Below are 20,582 nucleotides of genomic sequence, written 5' to 3' on the forward strand. Positions count from 1 at the left end.
AAGACTGAGAAACCTGCTAGTCTGTTGCTGGTTTTCTGAATAAGACAGAGATGAAAGACATAGTGGCTTTCCTGGAGACATTTTGACAGACTTACTTATTTGAACTGTGTGCTCAGTGTTCATGCTTGCTTAGTGCTTGTTTGTAGGTGTGATGTGACATTTATATTCACTTTATGGTAGTACTGGGCAAATAAGAGTTAGAGTTAAGCTTTTTATCCTTGGGTTTCTAATAGCTACTGCCAGGTGAGCCTTATATGTGAAGATTATCTGGTGATAAGGGTACAACTTATTGTCTCAAAGTTCAAAGGGGAGCATTAGCTTCAAGGACATAAATCACTGGTTGTTATCTGCTAATTTGTAACAGAACAGCAGGGAACAACGTTTATCTAGACAATCTAGTATCTACCTGCAGTTCGAGGATGAGGTCAACTCTGTGGGCTTAGACCTTTGAACCGCTCTGCAAAGAAGTGGTTCAGATTTATTATTTTCCCTCTGACACGACAGGCAATGTTCTCTCTTTTCTGAAGCTTCTGTGTATTTTGTCCAATCTCAAAGCCTCAGTAGAGTCTAATATAACTATGGAGTCATCAGAGATGAACCCGGCTATCCAGAGACAGAATTTCATGGTGTTTGTTTTGTGTGCTCATTACGTTTTCTCTATAAGTTGACTGTGAGTTCTATGGGTTTCAGGTAGCATTTTAAAATCTGAAATAGCAAGTCTTACAAAGGCCCATACTTAAAGGGACCACTATCACCACAAAAGCCCTTTTGGAGAGGAAGATCTACATCTAGGTTTAAATTAGCCCAATTCCAAGAGATTCTTACCTTACAGGTAAGCTTGACAGTGTCTACACAAATACAAAGTAAGCCCCTGTTGTTGCTTGGCTAGTGGCCTGTCAGTTCATGGCTTCTGAACCACAGTGTCAGCTGACTGAATGGAGATGGTCTTACAAACATTTGACTGTCTGCATTTATTTGGCTTTGCGATACTGTCTACACTGCTTTTGAGGAATGATCACAGGTGTATTGTGATAGAAAATGTGTAAGCATGTTCATACAAAAAGGACAGGCCTTTTTATTTTATATTGACTTGACTTGTTTTATGTGTGTGGGCATTTTTCCTACCTGTATGTATGTGCACCATGTGTGAGTCTGCCCGTGGAGGTCAAAAAGAAACACCGGATTCCCTAGAACTAGTGCCACACTCCCTTTGTGAGCCATCATGTGGGTGCTGGGAATTTCACACAGGCCCCCTGCAGGAGCTGAGTTCTGCCCTGCCTGCAGTCCCAGCTTCACCCCGCCCCCACCCGGTAGCTGCCTGCTGAGTTGGAAGTGCTGGGCTTGGTTGGAGTTGCCTTTCCCTGGTGACTGGTGATGGGTGTCTTCCACGTGCTCATGAGCACTTTTGTTTCTTCTTTGTAGAAATGTTCATTTAAGTGCTTTGCCTGTTTTAAAATTGAGTTGTGTATATTTTTGATAATTGAGTTGTGGGGATCCTTTCTGCCTTCTAGCTTTCATTGGTTTCTGTGCAGTTCTGGGCTCTGGTTGTCTTTTTTGCTCTTGGGATGATGTCCTTTGTTCACAAAGCCTCAGCTTTCTATGAAGTCCACCTGACTTACTTTCTTTTCTTTTATTGCCTGAGCTTTTGTTCCATACAAGAAGACATTGCTAAACTAATTGTCATGACATTACCTCATGTGTTTCCTTCTCACAGTTTTATGGTTTTAGCTAAGCCCTTGATAATTTTGAATTCCGTGGTAGCGTCAACTTCATTTCTTTCACGTGTGCATAACTGGTCTCCCTGATGCTGTCTGCTGAGAGGAGTTGGGTGTCAATAAACTCCAGTCTCATCTACTGTCACCGTTGTGACTGTAGTAAGTCCAAGCAGTCTTCCCTGCTGCTCTTGGCCTCTTGAAGGCCTAAAGCTTGTATGTGCTTCCGCACTGAGAGGGGGAAGGAAGACTTGGCAGCTCTGCTTGCCAACAGCAGCATCACCATTTGCCACGTCTTCTGCCTTTTTAGGCTTTTTTTTTTTTTTTTTAATTTAACAATCATCTTTGCCTGTTGAAACTTAGAAGCATTATGTGCTTTTCTGATGTTTTAAATGACAGCCCTGTTTGCAAATCTGAAATTTCATTTTTAACTCTTAACCTCTCTAGACTTTAGGTTATTTTTCTGTAAAATGAAAGGGTTGAACTAAATATCCTGTTGTATATCTTTACTATGAGTGTCTCGAGACACATATGTCTTTTTGCCAATTAATAAAAAGTCAGTGGGCAGTAGAAGCTCTGCCTTATGCAGGGAACACATTAAAATTGATACAGTAGAATGTGTTATCTGTGTAACTCTGTAGTTAGCATCTTTTCTCCATATATGGACAGAAATTTTGCCATGTTTTTTAATTCTGTCTTAATGATTAAAAACCCTTAGTTTCTGAGTGTTATAATTTATAGTATTACCACCTCTGTCTTTTTGATGAATAAAGGAGAATGGGCATAACTTAATGTACAATAAATTTGCATATAAAAGAAGAGGCCCATCTAAAGCCCGTGATGCTGTCTCAAAAGGGAAAGAATTCTCAGACTTCGAAAGGGAGAGTTTTAGAGTGCTACCTGAGAGTTTCTCTCTGTTCAAGGGGCCCATGGTTATTTGCTGAATGTGCATATTTATTGTTGTTAAAGGCCTTTTATTTCGTCATCTCACCCATGGTGTTAATTGTATAGTTGTATAAATTTGCATATTAAATATAAGCAATTTTTACCTGTTCTCATTCATTTTATTTCACAAAATTTTTGTTGCTGCTATTTGCCTCTTTTATAGCATGTAGGAATAAAAGTGTTATCATTTACTGAGTATATTATCCGTTTGTTTCAGTTGGTTTTGTTTTCTGGCATGGAACTTGAAAGCAATGGTTAACAGGCTGTGAGAGGAGACTTTCAGCTAATCAGTTTGAACTGTCTGAACGAGTTACTGCAACTATTAAACGTTTAGCACTTAACCTATTTCTGACAAACTCAAGTGGTATATTTTAAGACATTTTCATTTAGAATCTTGATAATCTAGTATTCAAATCATAGTAGCAATTTTGTTTATGTTTAAGTAATTTGCTAATAGATGCAGATTAGATTACTGGTGGCCTTTTAAAACTGAAATAGGAAGTCAGTCTGACACACACACAGTAGCAAGATTTGGAAATGGATCTTTGATGGGGAATGTCTTTGGTAAAAGGGCTATAAATGTGTCTCCTTTGGAGATAGATACAAAACTCATAGATAAATAAATGATGTGCTCCCTGAGGTACAGTTCAAGTTGAGGGAGCTGACAGGGAATAGTTACATTAGTAGCAGATGGACTTGGTTCCCAATTGCAGTGTCACAGGTATTCCTGCACTTAAACTTACTTTTGAGACTTAGAATCTGACAAGAAGATGGAAACTTACTTCTTTGGTTGTTGTCCTGTGGTTCTTACTGTGTCTTTTGGATGTTTCATCTAGGCCATTTTCATGATTCCCACAAACCCGCCACCAACATTCAGGAAGCCTGAACTCTGGTCTGACGACTTCACGGATTTTGTTAAAAAGTGCTTAGTGAAGAGTCCTGAACAGAGAGCCACAGCAACACAGCTGTTACAGGTCAGTGCCTCCTCGGAGGGAGGGATTTCTTGCAGCTTCGGATGCTGGCCAGCAGGTGCTGCTGGGTCACATGACTGCCCTCTAGAGAGTTGAAACATGGATTGGGAGGCATGCTGCATATTCCTTTGCCTTACATCTGGTCCCAGGTCATTTCCTGCTTTGTCCGTTTTCTCCTCTTTTGAGTTCTTGTCTCTCTAGTTTTATTTCCCAGGGCTTTTCTTGAGTCGGCATTTCTCCCTTCACTTTTTACTCCATTCTGATGTGTGTAATATACTGTGAATCCAAGATCCCTGAACTCCATGAAAGGATTACATGTTATAAATACCAGTTAACATGATTACCTATCAGCTGCTGGATGAAGGCTCTAGGATGGCATTTAAGGTAGTCATCATTTAAGGTAGCCTCTCCACTATTGCTTAAACTCTTAGTTGGGGTCTTCCTTGTGGGTCTCTATACAATTCCCTAGTGCCAGATTTCTCCTTAAACCTATAATGGCTCCCTCAATGATGGTATCTCTTTTCTTGGTATCTCTTTTCTTGATCTCCTCTATTCTTCCCCTGACTCAATCTTCCTGCTCCCTCAGGTCCTCCTCTCCCCTCCTCTTTTCCCCTTCTCATTCTTCTAACTCCCCCACTCCCCGCATGCTCCCAATTTGTTCAGAAGATCTCATCCCTTCCCCCTTCACCATGGGACCATGATGTTTCTCTTAGGGTTCTCCTTGTTTCCTAGCTTCCTTGGAGGTGTGGATTGTGGGCTGGTGATCCTTTTCTGTATGTCTGATATCCGTATATAAGTGAGTACATACCATGTTTGTCTTTCTGTGACTGGGTTACCTCACTTAGGATGGTTTCTTCTAGTTCCATCCATTTGCCTGTGAATTTCAAGATTTCATTTTTTTCCCACTGAGTAGTACTCCGTTGTGTAAATGTACCACATTTGCTTTATCCATTCTTCAGTTGAGGGGCATCTAGCTTGCTTCCAGGTTCTGGCTATTACAAATAGTGCTGCTATGAACATAGTTGAACAGATGTCCTTGTATGAATGTGCATCCTTTGGGTATATGCCTAAGAGTGGAATTTCTGGATCTTGATGTAGACTGACTCCCATTTTCTTGAGAAACCTTCATACTGATTTCCCAAGTGGCTATACAAGGAAGCAGAAGCAGAGATCCACAGCTAAGCCCTGAGCCAAACTCCTAGAATCCAGTTGTAGAGAGGGAGGAGTGACGAACAAAGGGGTCAAGACCATGCTGGGGAAACCCACAGAAACAGCTGACCTGAGCAAGTGGGAGCTCATGGACCCCAGTCTGACAGCTGGGGAACCAACATAGGACCAAACCAGCCCCCCCCCAACGTGGGTGTCAGCTAGGAGCACTGGGCAGTCTATGGGGCCTCTGGCAGTGCAACCAGGATGTATCCCTAGTGCACGAATGGACTTCTGGAGCCCATTCCCCATGGAGGGATGCTCTCTCAGCCTAGATACACAGGGGAGGGCCTCGGTCCTGCCCCAAATGATGTGACAGATTTTTGATGATCCCTCATGGAAGGCCCCACCCTCCCTGGGGAGTGGACTGGGGATGGAATGGGGGCTCTGGAGGGAGGCATGGGAGAATGGAGGGAGAGGGAACTGGGATTGATGTGTAAAATAAGATTGTTTCTAATTTAAGTAAAATTTATAAAATAAAAAATGAATTAATAAAATACTTAAAAAAGGATTACCTAAATGAAATTTTAATATCCCTACTATAAATAAACTTTGTATCCAGAATACCAAGAGACTTTTTAAAAATCTGTGAAATTTAAAGCAAAAAGAAATGACTTAATACTTATAATAAAGCCGGGCAGTGGTGGCGCACGCCTTTAATCCCAGCACTCGGGAGGCAGAGGCAGGCGGATCTCTGTGAGTTCGAGACCAGCCTGGTCTACAAGAGCTAGTTCCAGGACAGTCTCCAAAGCCACAGAGAAACCCTGTCTCAAAAAGAAAAAAAAATACTTGTAATAAATAAATTTGTGGAAGTTCTTTGTTCCTCAACAGAATTGCCTCAGAACTTTCAAATAATAAGTGTGGCTCACAGTGTGGCTCACAGTGTGTCTACAGTGTGCCTCACAGTGTGCCTCACAGTGTGCTTCACAGTGTGTCTCACAGTGTGTCTACAGTGTGTCTACAGTGTGCCTCACAGTGTATTTCACAGTGTGTCTCACAGTGTGCCTCACAGTGTGTCTACAGTGTGTCTCACAGTGTGTCCCTCATTAACAAATTTGATAATCTTCAGATGCACACACACTTTTAAAGTGTAATTAAAGAGGTCAATTCTGTTCTGATGGTTTTCCTTTGCTTATCAAAGTGCACGGCTTATAAACTAGTGAAGAATGTTGTCCTTTCTTAGCTAGATAAGGGAAATAAAGAAAGATGCCATAGACCACAACAAGGTGGGAGTTGGGGAGTTATTTTTCTCTCTACCCTGTAAGTCACTAAATAGTTCAAGACACAACAGAATAGGGATTATGCAAAAGTAACAAGTTAGTTCTCTTTTGTTTGGCCATCAGGTATTAAAATTAATTAAATCCTCTAACAGAGCTAAAATAAGTTTATTTTCACCTGTAATCATTAATCCCCTAAAATACTTAAAAACTTTTACCACCCAATGCTCACTTTCTTTCAACAAATACATCTTTAAGGTTGTCTAACTTTATTAATGGTATTTTTTTGTGTGTATGCTTAGATTTTTTTTTTTAAACAAGTGAACTCAAAAGCATTTTTTCCCTTCTTTTTTTTTTTCAGACAGGATTTCTCTGTGTATCCATGGCTGACCTGGAACTTGATTTGTAGACCAGGCTAACCTCAAACTCACAAAGATCCACCTGTCTCTGCCTCCCAAGTGCTGGGGTTAAAGGTGTGTGCCACCACCACCTGGTCATTTTTTCTAAAGCAAACAAAATACTATTTTCACAGTTATAAATTTTTGTTAGTTTGTTTTTTTGAGATAGGGTTTCTCTGTGGCTTTGGAGGCTGTCCTGGAACTAGCTCTTGTAGACCAGGCTGGTCTTGAACTCACAGAGATCCACCTGCCTCTGCCTCCCAAGTGCTGGTACTAAAGGCATGTGCCACCACCGCCTGGCCTATAAAATAATTATTGAAGCCTATGATTCTGACTACCAGTTATTGGTGTTTTAATATTTGTTGGGTATAATTGAGAAAAAAAAATCTGAATTTGTACCATTTACCTTTGCCTTTGTAGCATCCTTTTATCAAGAATGCGAAACCCGTGTCAATATTAAGAGACCTGATCACCGAAGCCATGGAAATCAAAGCCAAAAGGCAGGAGGAGCAGCAGCGGGAGCTGGAAGAAGAGGAGGAAAATTCGGTTTGTAATTAGGTTAAGAATTCAGAAAGTTGCTATTTTAGATCATCTGGGTCATTTTAAAGTAGTTTTGCTTTGTTTTTTTTTTTTAAATCTATTGATAGCACATGCTAATTTGTCTATCACACAAATGAGGCATTTATTAAATTCTTAAGGTGTTTCCTGTGCTGTCTTTTTCTGGCTTTCTAAGGATCAGTGGTTAGCGGGATATAAAGTGGACACACAAGACTTCACAGGAACTTTTTATGTTGTATTTGGGTACTCTGTATCTTACTGTCTGGAACTTTCTTTTGACTGGCCACCAGCTGTGCTGTGAGAGCAGTAAGTGCAGCTGGGTATATGAGGGAACGGGCCCTTCATGCATTGACTGTGAAACGGTTCAGCCTGTGTAACACAGCTGGTAGCTTCCTAAAGCCTTACACCTAGAGTTAGGCGGTGCAGCTCCACTCCTACAGGCACACACATGCCGAGAGCCCAGCTATTGCAGGCAGAGCTGTTAGGGTCAGAGCTGGGCCCTGGCCACCCAGCGAGGTGCACTGGGACTCTCATTTCTGTAGGGCAGTTAAACAGGGAAGTGATAGTGAAAAGCAGAGAGAGGAGATTTGATACGAAGTGACCACTATGGGAAGAAGAACAAAGAGTTCCAGGAAGTACCTCCCCTCCCCTAAGTCCACCTCCAGGCTCCTGACATCGGTCTTAGGTTTGGTTTGCTATCTAAGCAGTGTTGGTCAGGGTGTGATCCCGCGTGTGCAAGCTTGTGTAAGCAAGTGAGCCTGTGTGTATGTACACATTTGAGAACACTTACCATGGCAAGGACGAGGAAGACAGGAGACAGTTTTGCACAACTCTGTTCTCTCTCTCCCCCCCCCCCCCCCCGTGGGGGTCTTGGGAATGGAGTTGGGTCCCTCAGGCTTGGCAGAATGTGTTGTTACCCAAGTTGGTGTGGTTTATCGAAATCTTACACAGGGAGTTGAGTGTTTGTATATATGTGTGTTCTCATGTTCATAAGTCTTAGAAGAGCTCACTATTTTGGCAAAATAAGGCAACCATTCTACACATGGTTCTTTGTGATTATTTAAAAATGAAAAGAATGGTGCTAATAAATTGAATTTATAAGGTAAAGCATAGATTGCTTCACTAAGAATTTTTAGTCTTTAGAAGTAGGTTAAAAATTTGCTAAGTAACTTATCACTGAAGTTCAGATATTTCCTTTGTTATAATGCTAACTAAAGCACAAAGAATTGAATGGATATAGAATCTTATATTAAGTGACGTGAACAAATACTTCTTTATGTCAGAGTTGCACAAATCTTTTTGTTTTTATGCGTGTATCAGATTGCCTACTACTGTCAGCTAAATAGAAACGTTGCATTTCTTCATGTTAACTTAGAAAGGGCTGTTTTAATTGTACTGAGACATTGGAAAGGCAATGGGAGCGTTCTGGTAACTTCTTTATATCTGAACTCCAAGCTTTTCAGGCTGCAACGATCAGCAGTGTGTTTGGGCACGCATGCAGTGTTCTCAGGGTGCAGCTGTCATCATTAGCGTTCTTAGCACTCCACCATGGCCAGGTTTGTGGTTTCCTTGGTGGTAGCTGCTGCTGCTTCTGAACAACAGTTGGGACCCTCAGCAAACTCCACATCTTGGATGGCCGAGTGCATATGTGTTAGCGGAGATTTTTATAATTGTAACTCAAGATTTAAAAATATATACTTCTTGAAAGGTGACTTAGTGAATTAGTAGGTTGTATTTATATTTGAGATGAAATTGTTGACTGTAAGTTACAGTCCCGTAAAAGAAATCGTTGCTTGTTATTTATTTCCTCTGTAAGCAGCTCTTACTTTGAGATCATCCATCCCTCTGTGGTACACACAGCTGCGCTGTAAATCCTGTTTGCAAGTGTAAAACATGTGATCCACTTGCTATTTCTGATAACTGTCTGGGTTTTTCTTAGTGTTCTGCTGGTTTCTAGTTACGGGAGCTGTGCGTGCCTCTGTAAGTCTGAAGCATGGGTGGCTTTTCATGCCGTGTTTTCTTTGTCACCCTCAGACTTCACCTGTGCGGTTGCTGGCCTTGTTTCCTGCTTTGGTTGAGACTTTCTGTTACTTCCTTGCTCTTATGGACAGAATTTCAGGACTCTCCCAACACTGCATCTTCTCAGACCTTGTGCATGTGGCCATGTTGTTATCTATCTCACACACTGAGTGTGCAGTTCTAGGTGAGAAACAGTGTTGCTCCTGGCCTGGCTGGGTTTAGGCACCTGTGCCCATGCCACGTGTAGTTCTGGACACTTCTTGAACCCTTTTCTAAACTTCATCATACCATGCCCTCTGGCATTTTCAATCTGGAAATGCCCTCACCTCTGTGTAATCTATTTATTATTTTGTTGTTGTTTCTTGGTAATCCCATCCCCTTTCTCTTTCTTCCCCTCTGCAATGCCGTTTATTTTTTGTTAAACTTGATTATTAAACTTTCAGTGATCTTATTCTCTCTCTCTCTCTCTCTCTCTCTCTCTCTCTTTCTCCCCCTCTCACTCCCTCCCCTCTCTCTCTGTGTGTATCTGTCTGTCTCTGTGTGTGTGTCTGTCTGTCTGTGTGTGTGTGTCTGTCTCTCTCTGTCTGTCTGTCTGTCTCTCTCTCTCTTTCTCTCTCTCCCTTTATCTCCCTCCCCCCTCTCTCTGTGTATCTGTCTGTCAGTCTCTCTGTGTGTCTGTCTGTCTGTGTGTCTCTGTCTGTCTGTCTGTGTGCCTGTCTGTCTGTCTGTCTGTCTGTCTCTCTCTCTCTCTCTCTCTCTGTGTGTGTGTGTGTGTGTGTGTCTGTTTGTCTGTCTGTCTGTCTGTCTGTCTCTCTCTCCCTTTCCCTCCCTCCCCCCTCTCTCTGTGTGTCTGTGTGTCTGTCTGTCTGTCTGTGTGCCTGTCTCTCTCTTTCTCTCTGTGTGTGTGTGTGTGTGTGTGTCTGTCGGTCTCGTGAGTGTGTGTGTCTGTCTGTCTGTCTGTCTGTCTGTCTGTCTGTGTGCCTGTCTGTCTATCTGTGTGTGTGTGTGTGTGTGTGTGTGTGTGTGTGTGTGTGTGTGTGTGTCTCGGGCTTCCTGTCTCCTCAAAACTTCTCATTTAACCCTTTTCTGTTTTCCCATATCAAGTATTTAATATCCAAGATGTCTTCGTTTGTCTTTATTGCCACATTTTTATGATCATGCGTGTGGGGGGGTTGTCTGACCTTGTCTGTCTTTCCTTTATATTTGCATTGATTCCCTGGTTGTGCATTGTCACCTTCACGTGATGTATAGTGACATTTGGGAGTAGTATTGAATCTCCTCTTGTAGCTCTATGCAAACAGCAGAGCTAGTAGAATAACAAACCGTACTGTAAATGACATTGGATTTCATTGCTCTGGGGCCAGAATTTGCTCCTTTTTTTTCTTCCAGGTTGTAAATTAAAGTTATCCAAGAAAGGGAGTGAAACTCTTGTAGCATTATAAAAATGAACAGGGTGGGAAGCAAGTAAGGCTTTATACCAAGATTTTAGTGCCAACAGGAGAAGGATGGTACTGTCTTTGAGTGAGTGGCGGCTCTCTTACAAAACAACTTGTAAGAGGTTATAGAGTAGTACTGTCTTAGATTGCCCCACAGCCTGTGTTCTCCCCTAGGGGAACAGCTGTAGGATAATGGCCATGCTAATCGGTACTGTGCTTACCTTCAAGTCTGTATTTGTAGAGTCAAGGTTGTTTGCAACTTTGTACTGTGAGTCACAGCTTACCTTGTTTCCTTTGGCCCATGACAGTTGTGGATTCTTTTGGATTTGTTACGCTTTGGGGGATTCTTTGGATGAAATTTACTGAGGCAAGGTACCAAGGATTGACTTTTTAGGATGTGGTAGCAAGTTTTGGATAGATGCTTTGGTGTCCCATGGGTTTTCAGAGGTAACTTTCCTCATGACGACACCTCCTTTTATTATTTCAAAGATGAAAGGCTTTTCCAACATGGGGACAGATCCATGTGGCCAGTTTTTGCTTTGTATTAGAGGACCTGCCCTTACTAGCCACCTCTGCTGTTTCTAGTCTGGATGCTGGCTTAGTCCTTGTCTCCTCACTAGCTAATAGGACATACTACAAGTTTGACATTTGATGACTGAAACTTTTTGTAAAGATAAATTTTAAAGTAAAATCAAAAGTTTGCTGTTTTCAAATTTCTGGGATTTTGAAATTTATTCTATTGAGTTGCTTTAAGAGATATTTGTATTTTATATTCACTTTTCATACTTAAGCCAAATGTGGCTCCTACTTTTCCACTCTGAGTGAATACAATTTTCAGAGAATTTATGAGTTATAGAAATAATAGCAAAATATTTTTTTTCAAATTTAATTTTCTTACATAGTTCTGCTTACTCTAGTTGGAGAAAAATAGTGTATTGTATTACATGTTTCTTGCTCTTAGCTTTTTTTGGGCCTGTTGATGACTCCCCAGGCAGCCTGCACTGTAACTTTCTAGACCACGAAGGCTCCCAGCTCAGCTGTAGCTGGGTTCCTGTTGGGCCTGTGACCATAGTGTGTGCTTTCCTCAGCAGTAGGGTCAATGGTAGCAGCCTGTTTTGTTTGGGGAACTTTGGGGCCTCCCTGGCCATCAGTCATAGTGAGATGTCCCACGTCTGCACTGGGGGTTTTGTTCAAGAATCCATGGCTTCTGGGAGGAACTTTACCATTCTTTCTTGGAGGGTACCGCCATCCAAATTCATATATATTTAGGTTTCTTGAGACAGGGTTTCTCTGTGTAGCTTTGGAGCCTATCCTGGCACTCGCTCTGGAGACCAGGGTGGTCTCGAACTCACAGAGATCCACCTGCCTCTGCCTCCCAAGTGCTGGGATTAAAGGCATGTGCCACCAACGCCCGGCTCTGTGGTTATATTTTTAATAAGCTCATGACACAATATGTTTCCAAGTGGCTTTTTTTGTGTATCATTAGTTTTGGTTGCCCTTCCTTCTTCCCACACCTCTCCCATCCCTCAGTACTCCTTCCCTGTTTAGACCTTTCCCTCCCTGGTGCCCCCCTCCCTCCCCTCCCATGACTGACTGGTCTCCTGACCCCTGCTCCCTCTAATAGCCTTTCTGTCGTTCTGGCTTTTACCAGGACGTGGTGTGCAGCAAGGTGTTCTAAACTCCAGGGATCATGTAAAGGAGAGCCTGCAGTGAGTGAGCTGACTCACATATATTCTGGAAACACCTTGTCTTGAGAGTTGTCGGAGTCATTGCATGGGTTTTTTTAAATTAATCAGCTTACAAACATGGCCTCCCACAGTGCATACTTTACCCCAGCGTCAAAGCCTCTGTGTTAGAGCATCGCTAACACTTAATGACAAAAACCTTTTTATTTTTTTCATTTCCTAGCAGTTGTGTTGGCCAGGTAGTGGTGGCGCATGCCTTTAATCTCAGCACTCAGGAGGCAGAGAGAGGCAGGAGGATGTTTGTGAGTTCAAGACCAGCCTGGTCTCCAGAGTGAGTGCCAGGATAGGCTCTAAAGCCATAGAGCAACCCTGTCTCAAACAAACAAACAAAAACATTGGTGTGCTACAGGAGAATTTATTTCCTGCATATTCTTGAATGATATTAGCACATCTCTGATGTGAGTAGATTAAGTAACCTCCCATAGTTATGGTAAATCCCTGACTTGCCGATGGCAAATCTGCTACTTAGAAGTGTGTGTCAGCACATTGGGTCTCTTAACAAAGCACAACTCTAAAATACATTTGGCTCTCAGCAAGGCACAGTGGGTACCGTAGAGGGCAAGCCTATAAGAACAGCCCTTGCCATATGAGTTTAAAATATAGAATAAAGGATACTATTTCAAAACAGTGTATGCTTAAGTGGTCTTGTTTTTAAACACACACGTATTGAATTTTACTAAGGATTCTCTAAATATCCTCATAAGAGATTGTGAAAAAGTTTCTCATTAAAAATGAAATGAAATGAATAGTTCTTGTGCATATAAAAATTAAATACATGAATTGCTTTATCTCCATAAGATTTAATTTTGTCTAATGCAAAAATGATTCCCAGGGATATGTGATACTTGATACAATAAGTAAAATATTTAGTGGGTGACTAGTTTATTTGATTGTGTCTCTGTACATTTGAACCACCTGGCAACTTTAGAAAACACTGGTGATGAGGACGGTGCCTAGCATTTGCCTTTGGGAGGTTTTTTGCTCATCTGTTTCAAGTTGGACTCTAAGACATCAGGGGTGGTTAAGAGCTCCCAATTGGATGCTAGTTCAGCCAAGATAATATCCACTGTCTTGTAGGCTAACTAGCATTGACTTATTGATGCTACATACTCAGCAAATACTTGTTTGAATTTGAAAGTGAATGTTTGTTCCAGTTTCCATTTTAATTAAGTTTTCATTTTGGATAGTTTTGCATTTGCAGAGCAATTGCAGAAACAATAGTTTCCATGCACCTGAATTTGTTTCTTCTGTCACTAACATCACCTTATACCTATGGAACATCTGTCCAACTGCAGATTTGAACCAAGGCCTCTATCCAGACTCACCAGAGGCTGTACTGCTCTCTGTCGCGGTTTCCTTAGGCCCCTCCAGATGGTAGTTTTTCAGGATCTATTATCTTTCTTATTCAGTATGTGGGGCTGCCTCTCCTAAGGTTTTGCCTTTCTATATGATATTTAGGGTCATTTTGTTGACATTTACTCATTAAACTCTCACAGCTGTTATTGAGTTGGGATGCATATATTGTCAGAAGGAAATGACTTCTTGCTGGGCATGGTGGCACGTGCCCGTGATCTCAGTGTTTGTGAGGCAGAGGCAGGGTGAGGTGGTTTGGATAGGAGCGGCCACCACAGGCTCATGTGTTTGAATGCTCAGTCACCAGGGAGTGGCACTCTTAGGTGTGGCTTTGGGGGAAGTGTGTCACAGGGCATGGGTTCTGAGTCTTCAGGAGCTCAAGTCAGGCCCAGTGGCTCTCTCTTCCTGCTGCCTGCTGATCCAAATATAGAACTCTCAGCTCCTTCTCTAGCACTGTGTTCACCTGCCAGTGCTATGTTTCCCAACATGATGATAATAGACTAACCCCCTAAACTGTAAGCCAGCCCCAATTAAATGTTTTCCTTTATAAGAGTTGCCGTGGTCATGGTGTCTCTTCACAGCAAAAACAAACAAAACAAAATACCTTAACTGAAATGGAAGTGGATCATGAGTTGAAGACCAGCCTATTTAGCAAATTCTAGCAAGACCCTGTCTCAAAACAAAATAAGCGAAACTCAGAAAACTAGAAATAAATGCCATCGGAATATATATTTTCTATTCCATCAACATAGAATGACTTCCAGTTTCCTTAGCTCTTCCTTTATTTACTGCACCAGTGCAACACAGATCTATAATATATGTAACTTTTATATATTACACCCAAGTATTTCATTTTTTCTCATATTACTGAAAACAATTTTAAACCCCAGTTTCAGTTATTTATTAGTGGCACACAGGAAAGTCACTGAGTTTTGCATGGTGCTCCTGTGTTTTCTACCACTTCCATTCGCATTTACTTGTTATGTGAGACTTAGTAGAAATTTTAACCAGGTCATTTTGTCATCTGTGAATAGTTTTATTTCTTCCCATCCAATCTACACAGTTTAATATTTTTCTTGTTGCATTAGTCAGGCCTCACTTTCCTCTAACTCTATGTCTATACAGTCACCATGCTTCTTTTCCTGTTTTAGCATTAATGTCTTTTCCCCAGTTGTAAATACTGGTGTAGAAGAAAGGTAAATCAGTGTTAGGTAAATCAGTGTTAGCCTGCAGGCAGCTTACAGCTGGTGAGTAGGACAAGTAAATTGATAGCAGCCACGATGCAGACAGGAGCCCTAATGCAGACAGCGGTCCTGATGCAGACAGCGGTCCTGTTGCAGACAGTGGTCCTGATGCAGACAATGGTCCTGATGCAGACAGAAGCCATGATGCTGATAGGAGCCATGATGTGGATAGTTACCATGATGTAGACAGTGGCAATGATGTGGATAGTGACCATGATGTAGACAGCGGCCATGATGCAGATGGACAGGCGCCCACAGGTTTGGTATGAACATAAGGAATACAGATTGCCTCTGTTGCTTTGTCAGAAAAAGCACTGCCCTCAAGAGGGTCCTTTTCTGTTTGCCTCCTCATTTAGTCCATTGCCCACTTGGTCTTCTGGGACTTTCCTCCTCAGAGTAACACTGTAGTTTTTTGGGACTCTTCTGTATATCACAGTCAGTTTTTTTCTCTTTTTAAAGAATAGCCAGAACCTTTATTCTTTCACTGTGAGTGTCTTTTGACACTGGAACTGAAGTGCTCTCTATGTGCCTTTCTGGGTAACCCACTGCTTTAGTGTGTAGTTAATTTCAAGTATTCATGGCTCATCCAAGACTTTTATGTAATAGACAGATGATTATACATACCCACATTTATGTACCAAGAAAGCTATTAAGCCTGAGTGCTTTCTGCAGTTGGTAGTGACCCTGGGGATTGCTCCAACATTTTTAAAGAAAGCCAGAAGGCCTGTCTTGCTGCTTAGCCTATGTTTTAGCCATTGTTCCCTCTAAAAACTGTCTTCTGCTCTGGCTTCATTCAACTGGTCTCGTGCTGCCCTGTGCCCCACAGCACATCGCCTTTTGTTCCATTTGACTGTCTCTCTGGCCACAACTGTCTAGTTTCTAACTTTCTCAAGGGTCAAGATGTATCTTAGCACACTGACTGACACACAGTGTTAACTGTGTAAATGTTTTTTAATCACTTCCTATGAGTACCTTATAATGATAATTTTACTTGCATTTAAGTCCTTGTTTAGGATAACTCTACAAAATGATCATCACCACAGAATGTTACAGGTTCAACATTCCTAAGGGGAAAAATCTGAACTCTATAAAGTGTTCCAGAATTTGAGAATTGGTATACAAAGAAAATACAAGTCTGGATCTTGTGGGAAATTACCTTTAGTCTTTAATTTGCATATAGATGAATTTCATGTTTAGATTTGGGTCTTCTAAAATATCAAACATATAGATAAATATTACAAACTCTAGTGAGACCTGAAAGACCCTGGCTGGAACATCTTGTATAAGGAATTCTCAGCCCGAGTCTTCATTTACAGACTTATAAGTCATACACCAATGTTTAAATCTTCCTTTGTCAGTGCTTAAGTGAAATGTGACTATTTGGGTTGGAAGAAGGTTACTTTTCCCTGCCCAGACTAGCCTTTCTCCTAGAATTTCAAGCTGCCTTCTTTTGCATTGTATATTTCTGAAGTTGATTTGTTAAAATTATTTAGTAGCAGCAACATTAAATGTATGTAAGTAATATTTATTCTGTGAGGTATGTGTTAAAATTTCACAAAGGAACATAAATAAGAGAGGAAGATACTATTCATAGCAAATTAGCCTTTAATGTGTGTTATTGGAACATAAGATACATCTTCAATTTTATATAAAATCAGTTTAGAGTACAGTAATATGAATATTCACCATTGTAGGATTTTATTGGTTTTGTGGAATTAGTAAATATAAGTTACTCTGGGAATTGCTAAATGTAAACATACAATGTAATTGCTTTTACTAAACTACAATGACATCACAGTCATTATAGTAGTCTCAGATATCTTGGTTAAAAATTACAATGGCTACCAATCTATTTCTGATAAAGATATTGAGTTAATGCAATAATAACCCTCTGTATGAACCTCTCGTTAATGAAATTTTAGTCTTTTGTCTGTGGTGCCCTCTTGTGGGCATTTTATAAATTGCTTATAACAATATAATAATCTTCAAATTGTTATGAAACATCTGATTTTATAAATTCCTTTTATATTTTGCTGATCTTTTGACACATTTTTGGTTCTGGTAGAAAAAGTAAAAGTCCTCATTACTTTGACCACTTAATTTACTGTGTTGTGCATCAGTGTTATGCGGGGGGGGGGGGGTTGGGGGGGTGGAGATAACCTCTCCTTTGGAAACTTCATAGAATGCCAAGAGCTTGTGCAGTCTTGCACCGTGAAGCTCTGCAGTCCTGTCCACACGCCCTCTGTCTCACGGATGAACAAGTCTTTCATGACTTCTGGAGTTCCTGAAAGCTTGGGTGTCATTTTAAGACACACTGGCAAACATGTAAGAAGTTAGGGACCCATCAAGTTTCTGCCTGTGCTGCTGGGCTGGTGTTGCACTGAAGTAGAAGGACCACCTACTAATAGCAGTGAGAAGAGAGTTCATTCTTTCTGTAGATTCTCGGGAACCACGAGTCTCTGTAGTACCGAGTGACTGAATACCAAGTTATACTGTTTTGCAAGCTGATATAGAAAAAGGGCTTAAGCTAGGTGGTGGTGGCTTATGCCTTTAAGCCCAGCATCCGGGAGGTAGAGGCAGCTGGATCTCTCTGAGTTTGAGGCCAGCCTGGTCTACAGAGTGAATGCCATGACAGGCTCCACAGAGAAACCCTGTCTCAAAAAACCAATGCTTAAGGACTGCTCTTTAAGGAGAATATTCTGGTGTTTTCTCATTGGTATTTAGCACAGGTTGGTTAAACATGGTACTAATGAGGCCACATTTAAGCAGCTGTTAATGGCCCTACTGTGCACAGACACAGCAGACAGGGCTATCCTTCCTATGTGTGTAAATGGGATACACTGGTTTGTGCCATAGGGTCACTTCAGCAGTGTCCCTTGCTCTAGGGAAGTAATTGGGGGGGGGGGTTCCTTTATAACTGGGGACATTTAAGCATTTACAGTGGTACCTTTTGATTTTTGCCTTTTCTAGCTGGACTAATTTTATATATTTCTGACAGAGTGTTAGTATGTTTAACATCAGTGATTCACTGAATTAGTTACTTCTCTGTTAGGCTAAAATACCATGACCTAAAAAGGGACTGTAGACGAAAAGTTTACTGTGCTTGTAGCTCCAGGAGGGTGCAGAATGGAGAGAGAAGCATGGCGGTGGCAGCCAGCACAGTAAGGTGGCTGCTCACATTTCATCACTCAGGAAACTGAGACAATAAACTGGAAGTAGGGTGAGGCTATAAAACTCCCAGAGCCCACTCCAAGTGACATTCCTATTCTAGCAAGGCTCTGTGTTTAAAGATCCATAACCTCCTCAAACAGTGCTTCCATCCAGCTGGGATCCAAGTGTGGGAGTCTGTGAACAGGGGGTGGGGGGCATTTCTCATTCTAACCATCACAGCCACCAGCCTCAAGAACTTACAGTTAGTGCAGAGAGGGAGAGAGGGGGAAAGAGAGAGAGAGAGAGAGAGAGAGAGAGAGAGAGAGAGAGAGAGAGAGAGAGAGAGAGAGAGGAGGGAGGGAGGAGAGAGAGAGAGAGGAGAGAGAGAGGGGGGAGGAGAGAGACAGAGGGACAGAGGCAGGGGAGGGAGGGAGGGAGGGGGAGAGAGAGAGAGAGAGGAAGAGAGAGACAGGGAAGGAGGGAGGAAGAGAGGGAGGGGGAGAGAGAGGGAGGAGATTCCCACCTACCGTCTGTGTCTGTTCCGTCTCAGCAGCTTATACCGTCCACACCTTGTTGACTGCTCAACCCATCCTCCACAAAGAATTCATTTCTGGTTCTTTCCTTGGTGCCAAAGTGGCAAACTCCATCACATCACTTTTGCTTATAAATATCTAGTCTTATATACGCACGCACGCACGCGCGCGCGCACACACACACACACACACACACACACACACACACACACACACACACACACACAGTTTTTAGAGTCAGTTTGGTCTCTTTAGGTCCAGCATATTGAAGTTATTTTTTACCCATTATATTTGGGCAAAAGACTTTTAGAATCCTGATTTTCCCCTCATGAGTTCTTTCAAACTTGGCTTGTAAAATTTCTGCCAGTGCTGTTTGCCCTTTAGCACGGGCTGTAATTGCCATGACATCTGGATCTCAATTATGACCTATTCCAGCCTCCTCTTTAGTCTTGTTCTCCAACTTATCCTGCATTTCCAAGGTTCCTATCACTCTATGGTCACCAACTCCAAACTGCATAAGTTGTGGCCTATCTCCTAATGGTATCACATTCACTTTAATTTCCAATCTACACACCCCCCCCCAGACTAGAAGGCCACTAACTACTCTTGATTTTTACCCCCAGCCAGCTTTCTAAGTGAGCAGCAGACTCCCTTATTTTCTTCCTGTCCCCAGTAGTATACCCATTCAAGTGTTACCGTGACGACAGTGAACCTTTAGCTAGATTTGTCTCCGGTGATGATGCAGTGATGATGCGGCTTCCTCTGGACCAGGTTGGCAGTTAACTTTCACCTGCTGTCAGGGGTGCTGTGTCAGACAGGAGGCAAAACAAGTGCATGTCAGTTCCAAAGGGAGGCTCTTGGAAGTAGTTTTCTGGCACTTAAGAGAAATTGAAAGGTTAGAATATTTTAGATTATCTACTAAAGGAATAATTTTCTCATTAGTGTTGCAAATTCTTCATGAGATCTTTGAGTGAATATCTTCGACATTAGTGAATTATGACAGGATAGTTAGAAAATGTCAAGGTATTAAATACCACAGATATAGAGATACTTCATACAAAGAATCTATTTTTCCCTTAGACTGTTATAGTACATGTCTGTCCAAGCAGTGGAGTAGGATTTCCTCATAATGTTTTCAAATACTTGTATTCCGTGTGGACCTTACGATTCACAAGCTGGATTATGGTCCGGGCTCTGCTCTGCATTCCTGGCACATGATGGCCTCCAGTCGAAAGTGCTGTTGTGTCCCTTCCTGGAGCTGGGAGCATCTGCTCTGCAGACCTTTGTCTGCAAGTAAAGTGTGACAGGAAGGAACATTCATAGCTGCTGTATGCTAAAAGTGTTAAGTACCATCCCAAATTAGCAGTAATCTAAAATACAAAAGATTACGCTCAGAGTGAACGAAGTTTAAGTCAAAAACAGAAAGTGTTGCTGAAAAGTTTTCAACGCCATCACCCAATTTATTAGAGTTTTAGTTTTCTAATTTCATATAAAATAACTGTCTTTCCATCTGCATTTCATTAATCATCAGTCATGTCCCACTCACGTTTGTGAAGTTACTTTTAAATTCCCCTCTATTGTTCGGCTTTGTATTGTAAATTAGCATCTTTTAGCAAAGTGACTGCATGTAAAAATAATGTCACGGAGCCTTCCTTTCTAAATTTAATCAGCGGTTTTATAGCTTTATATCTAACTTGTGAATTTGAAGGTGCAAACTGTCCCTGCCCTTTGCACACTCAGTGCCAGCGCAGCCGGTACAGAGGATAGGGTCTGTTTCGTCACAATGGGAAGCTACAGTTCTTGTTGACCGCAATGATCATAGCATTGCTGCTCATGGAGAAAAGAGACAAAAGGCTCAACACATGAAAATAGGTTTAATGTTTGCGGAATAATATGGCTGCAACTCTGACAATGATGACAAGTTGTCAGAGTTAAGACAAAGGTGGCAGAAAGGAGCCTCTCCTGAATTCCCATTGAGGATTCCTAAAAATTAAATAAAAGACTCAAGCATGAGTCAGTCTGCTTCTGCCATTTTGCTCATCTGTTAACTCAGTAGTGGAGACAACTCTCCCATGCTCACAACATCAGGGCAGGC

General features: G+C 41.7%; 1 protein-coding gene across 6 annotated transcripts in view; it reads left to right on the forward strand.

Annotated features, from left to right (window-relative positions):
• The window catches only part of Stk3 (serine/threonine kinase 3), a 193,438-nt gene that overhangs the window by 101,141 nt on the left and 71,715 nt on the right, over positions 1 to 20,582 (forward strand). For all 6 annotated transcript variants that reach the window (XM_027431515.2, XM_027431517.2, XM_027431514.2 and 3 more), the window contains 2 exons: positions 3,494 to 3,631; positions 6,870 to 6,995. In XM_027431515.2, coding sequence (XP_027287316.1) covers positions 3,494 to 3,631; positions 6,870 to 6,995 — 264 coding nt within the window. The remainder of the gene's footprint in view (positions 1 to 3,493; positions 3,632 to 6,869; positions 6,996 to 20,582) is intronic.

Source organism: Cricetulus griseus, chromosome 10 (genome assembly GCF_003668045.3).
Source record: "Cricetulus griseus strain 17A/GY chromosome 10, alternate assembly CriGri-PICRH-1.0, whole genome shotgun sequence".
In the NCBI taxonomy this organism is placed as follows: domain Eukaryota; kingdom Metazoa; phylum Chordata; class Mammalia; order Rodentia; family Cricetidae; genus Cricetulus; species Cricetulus griseus.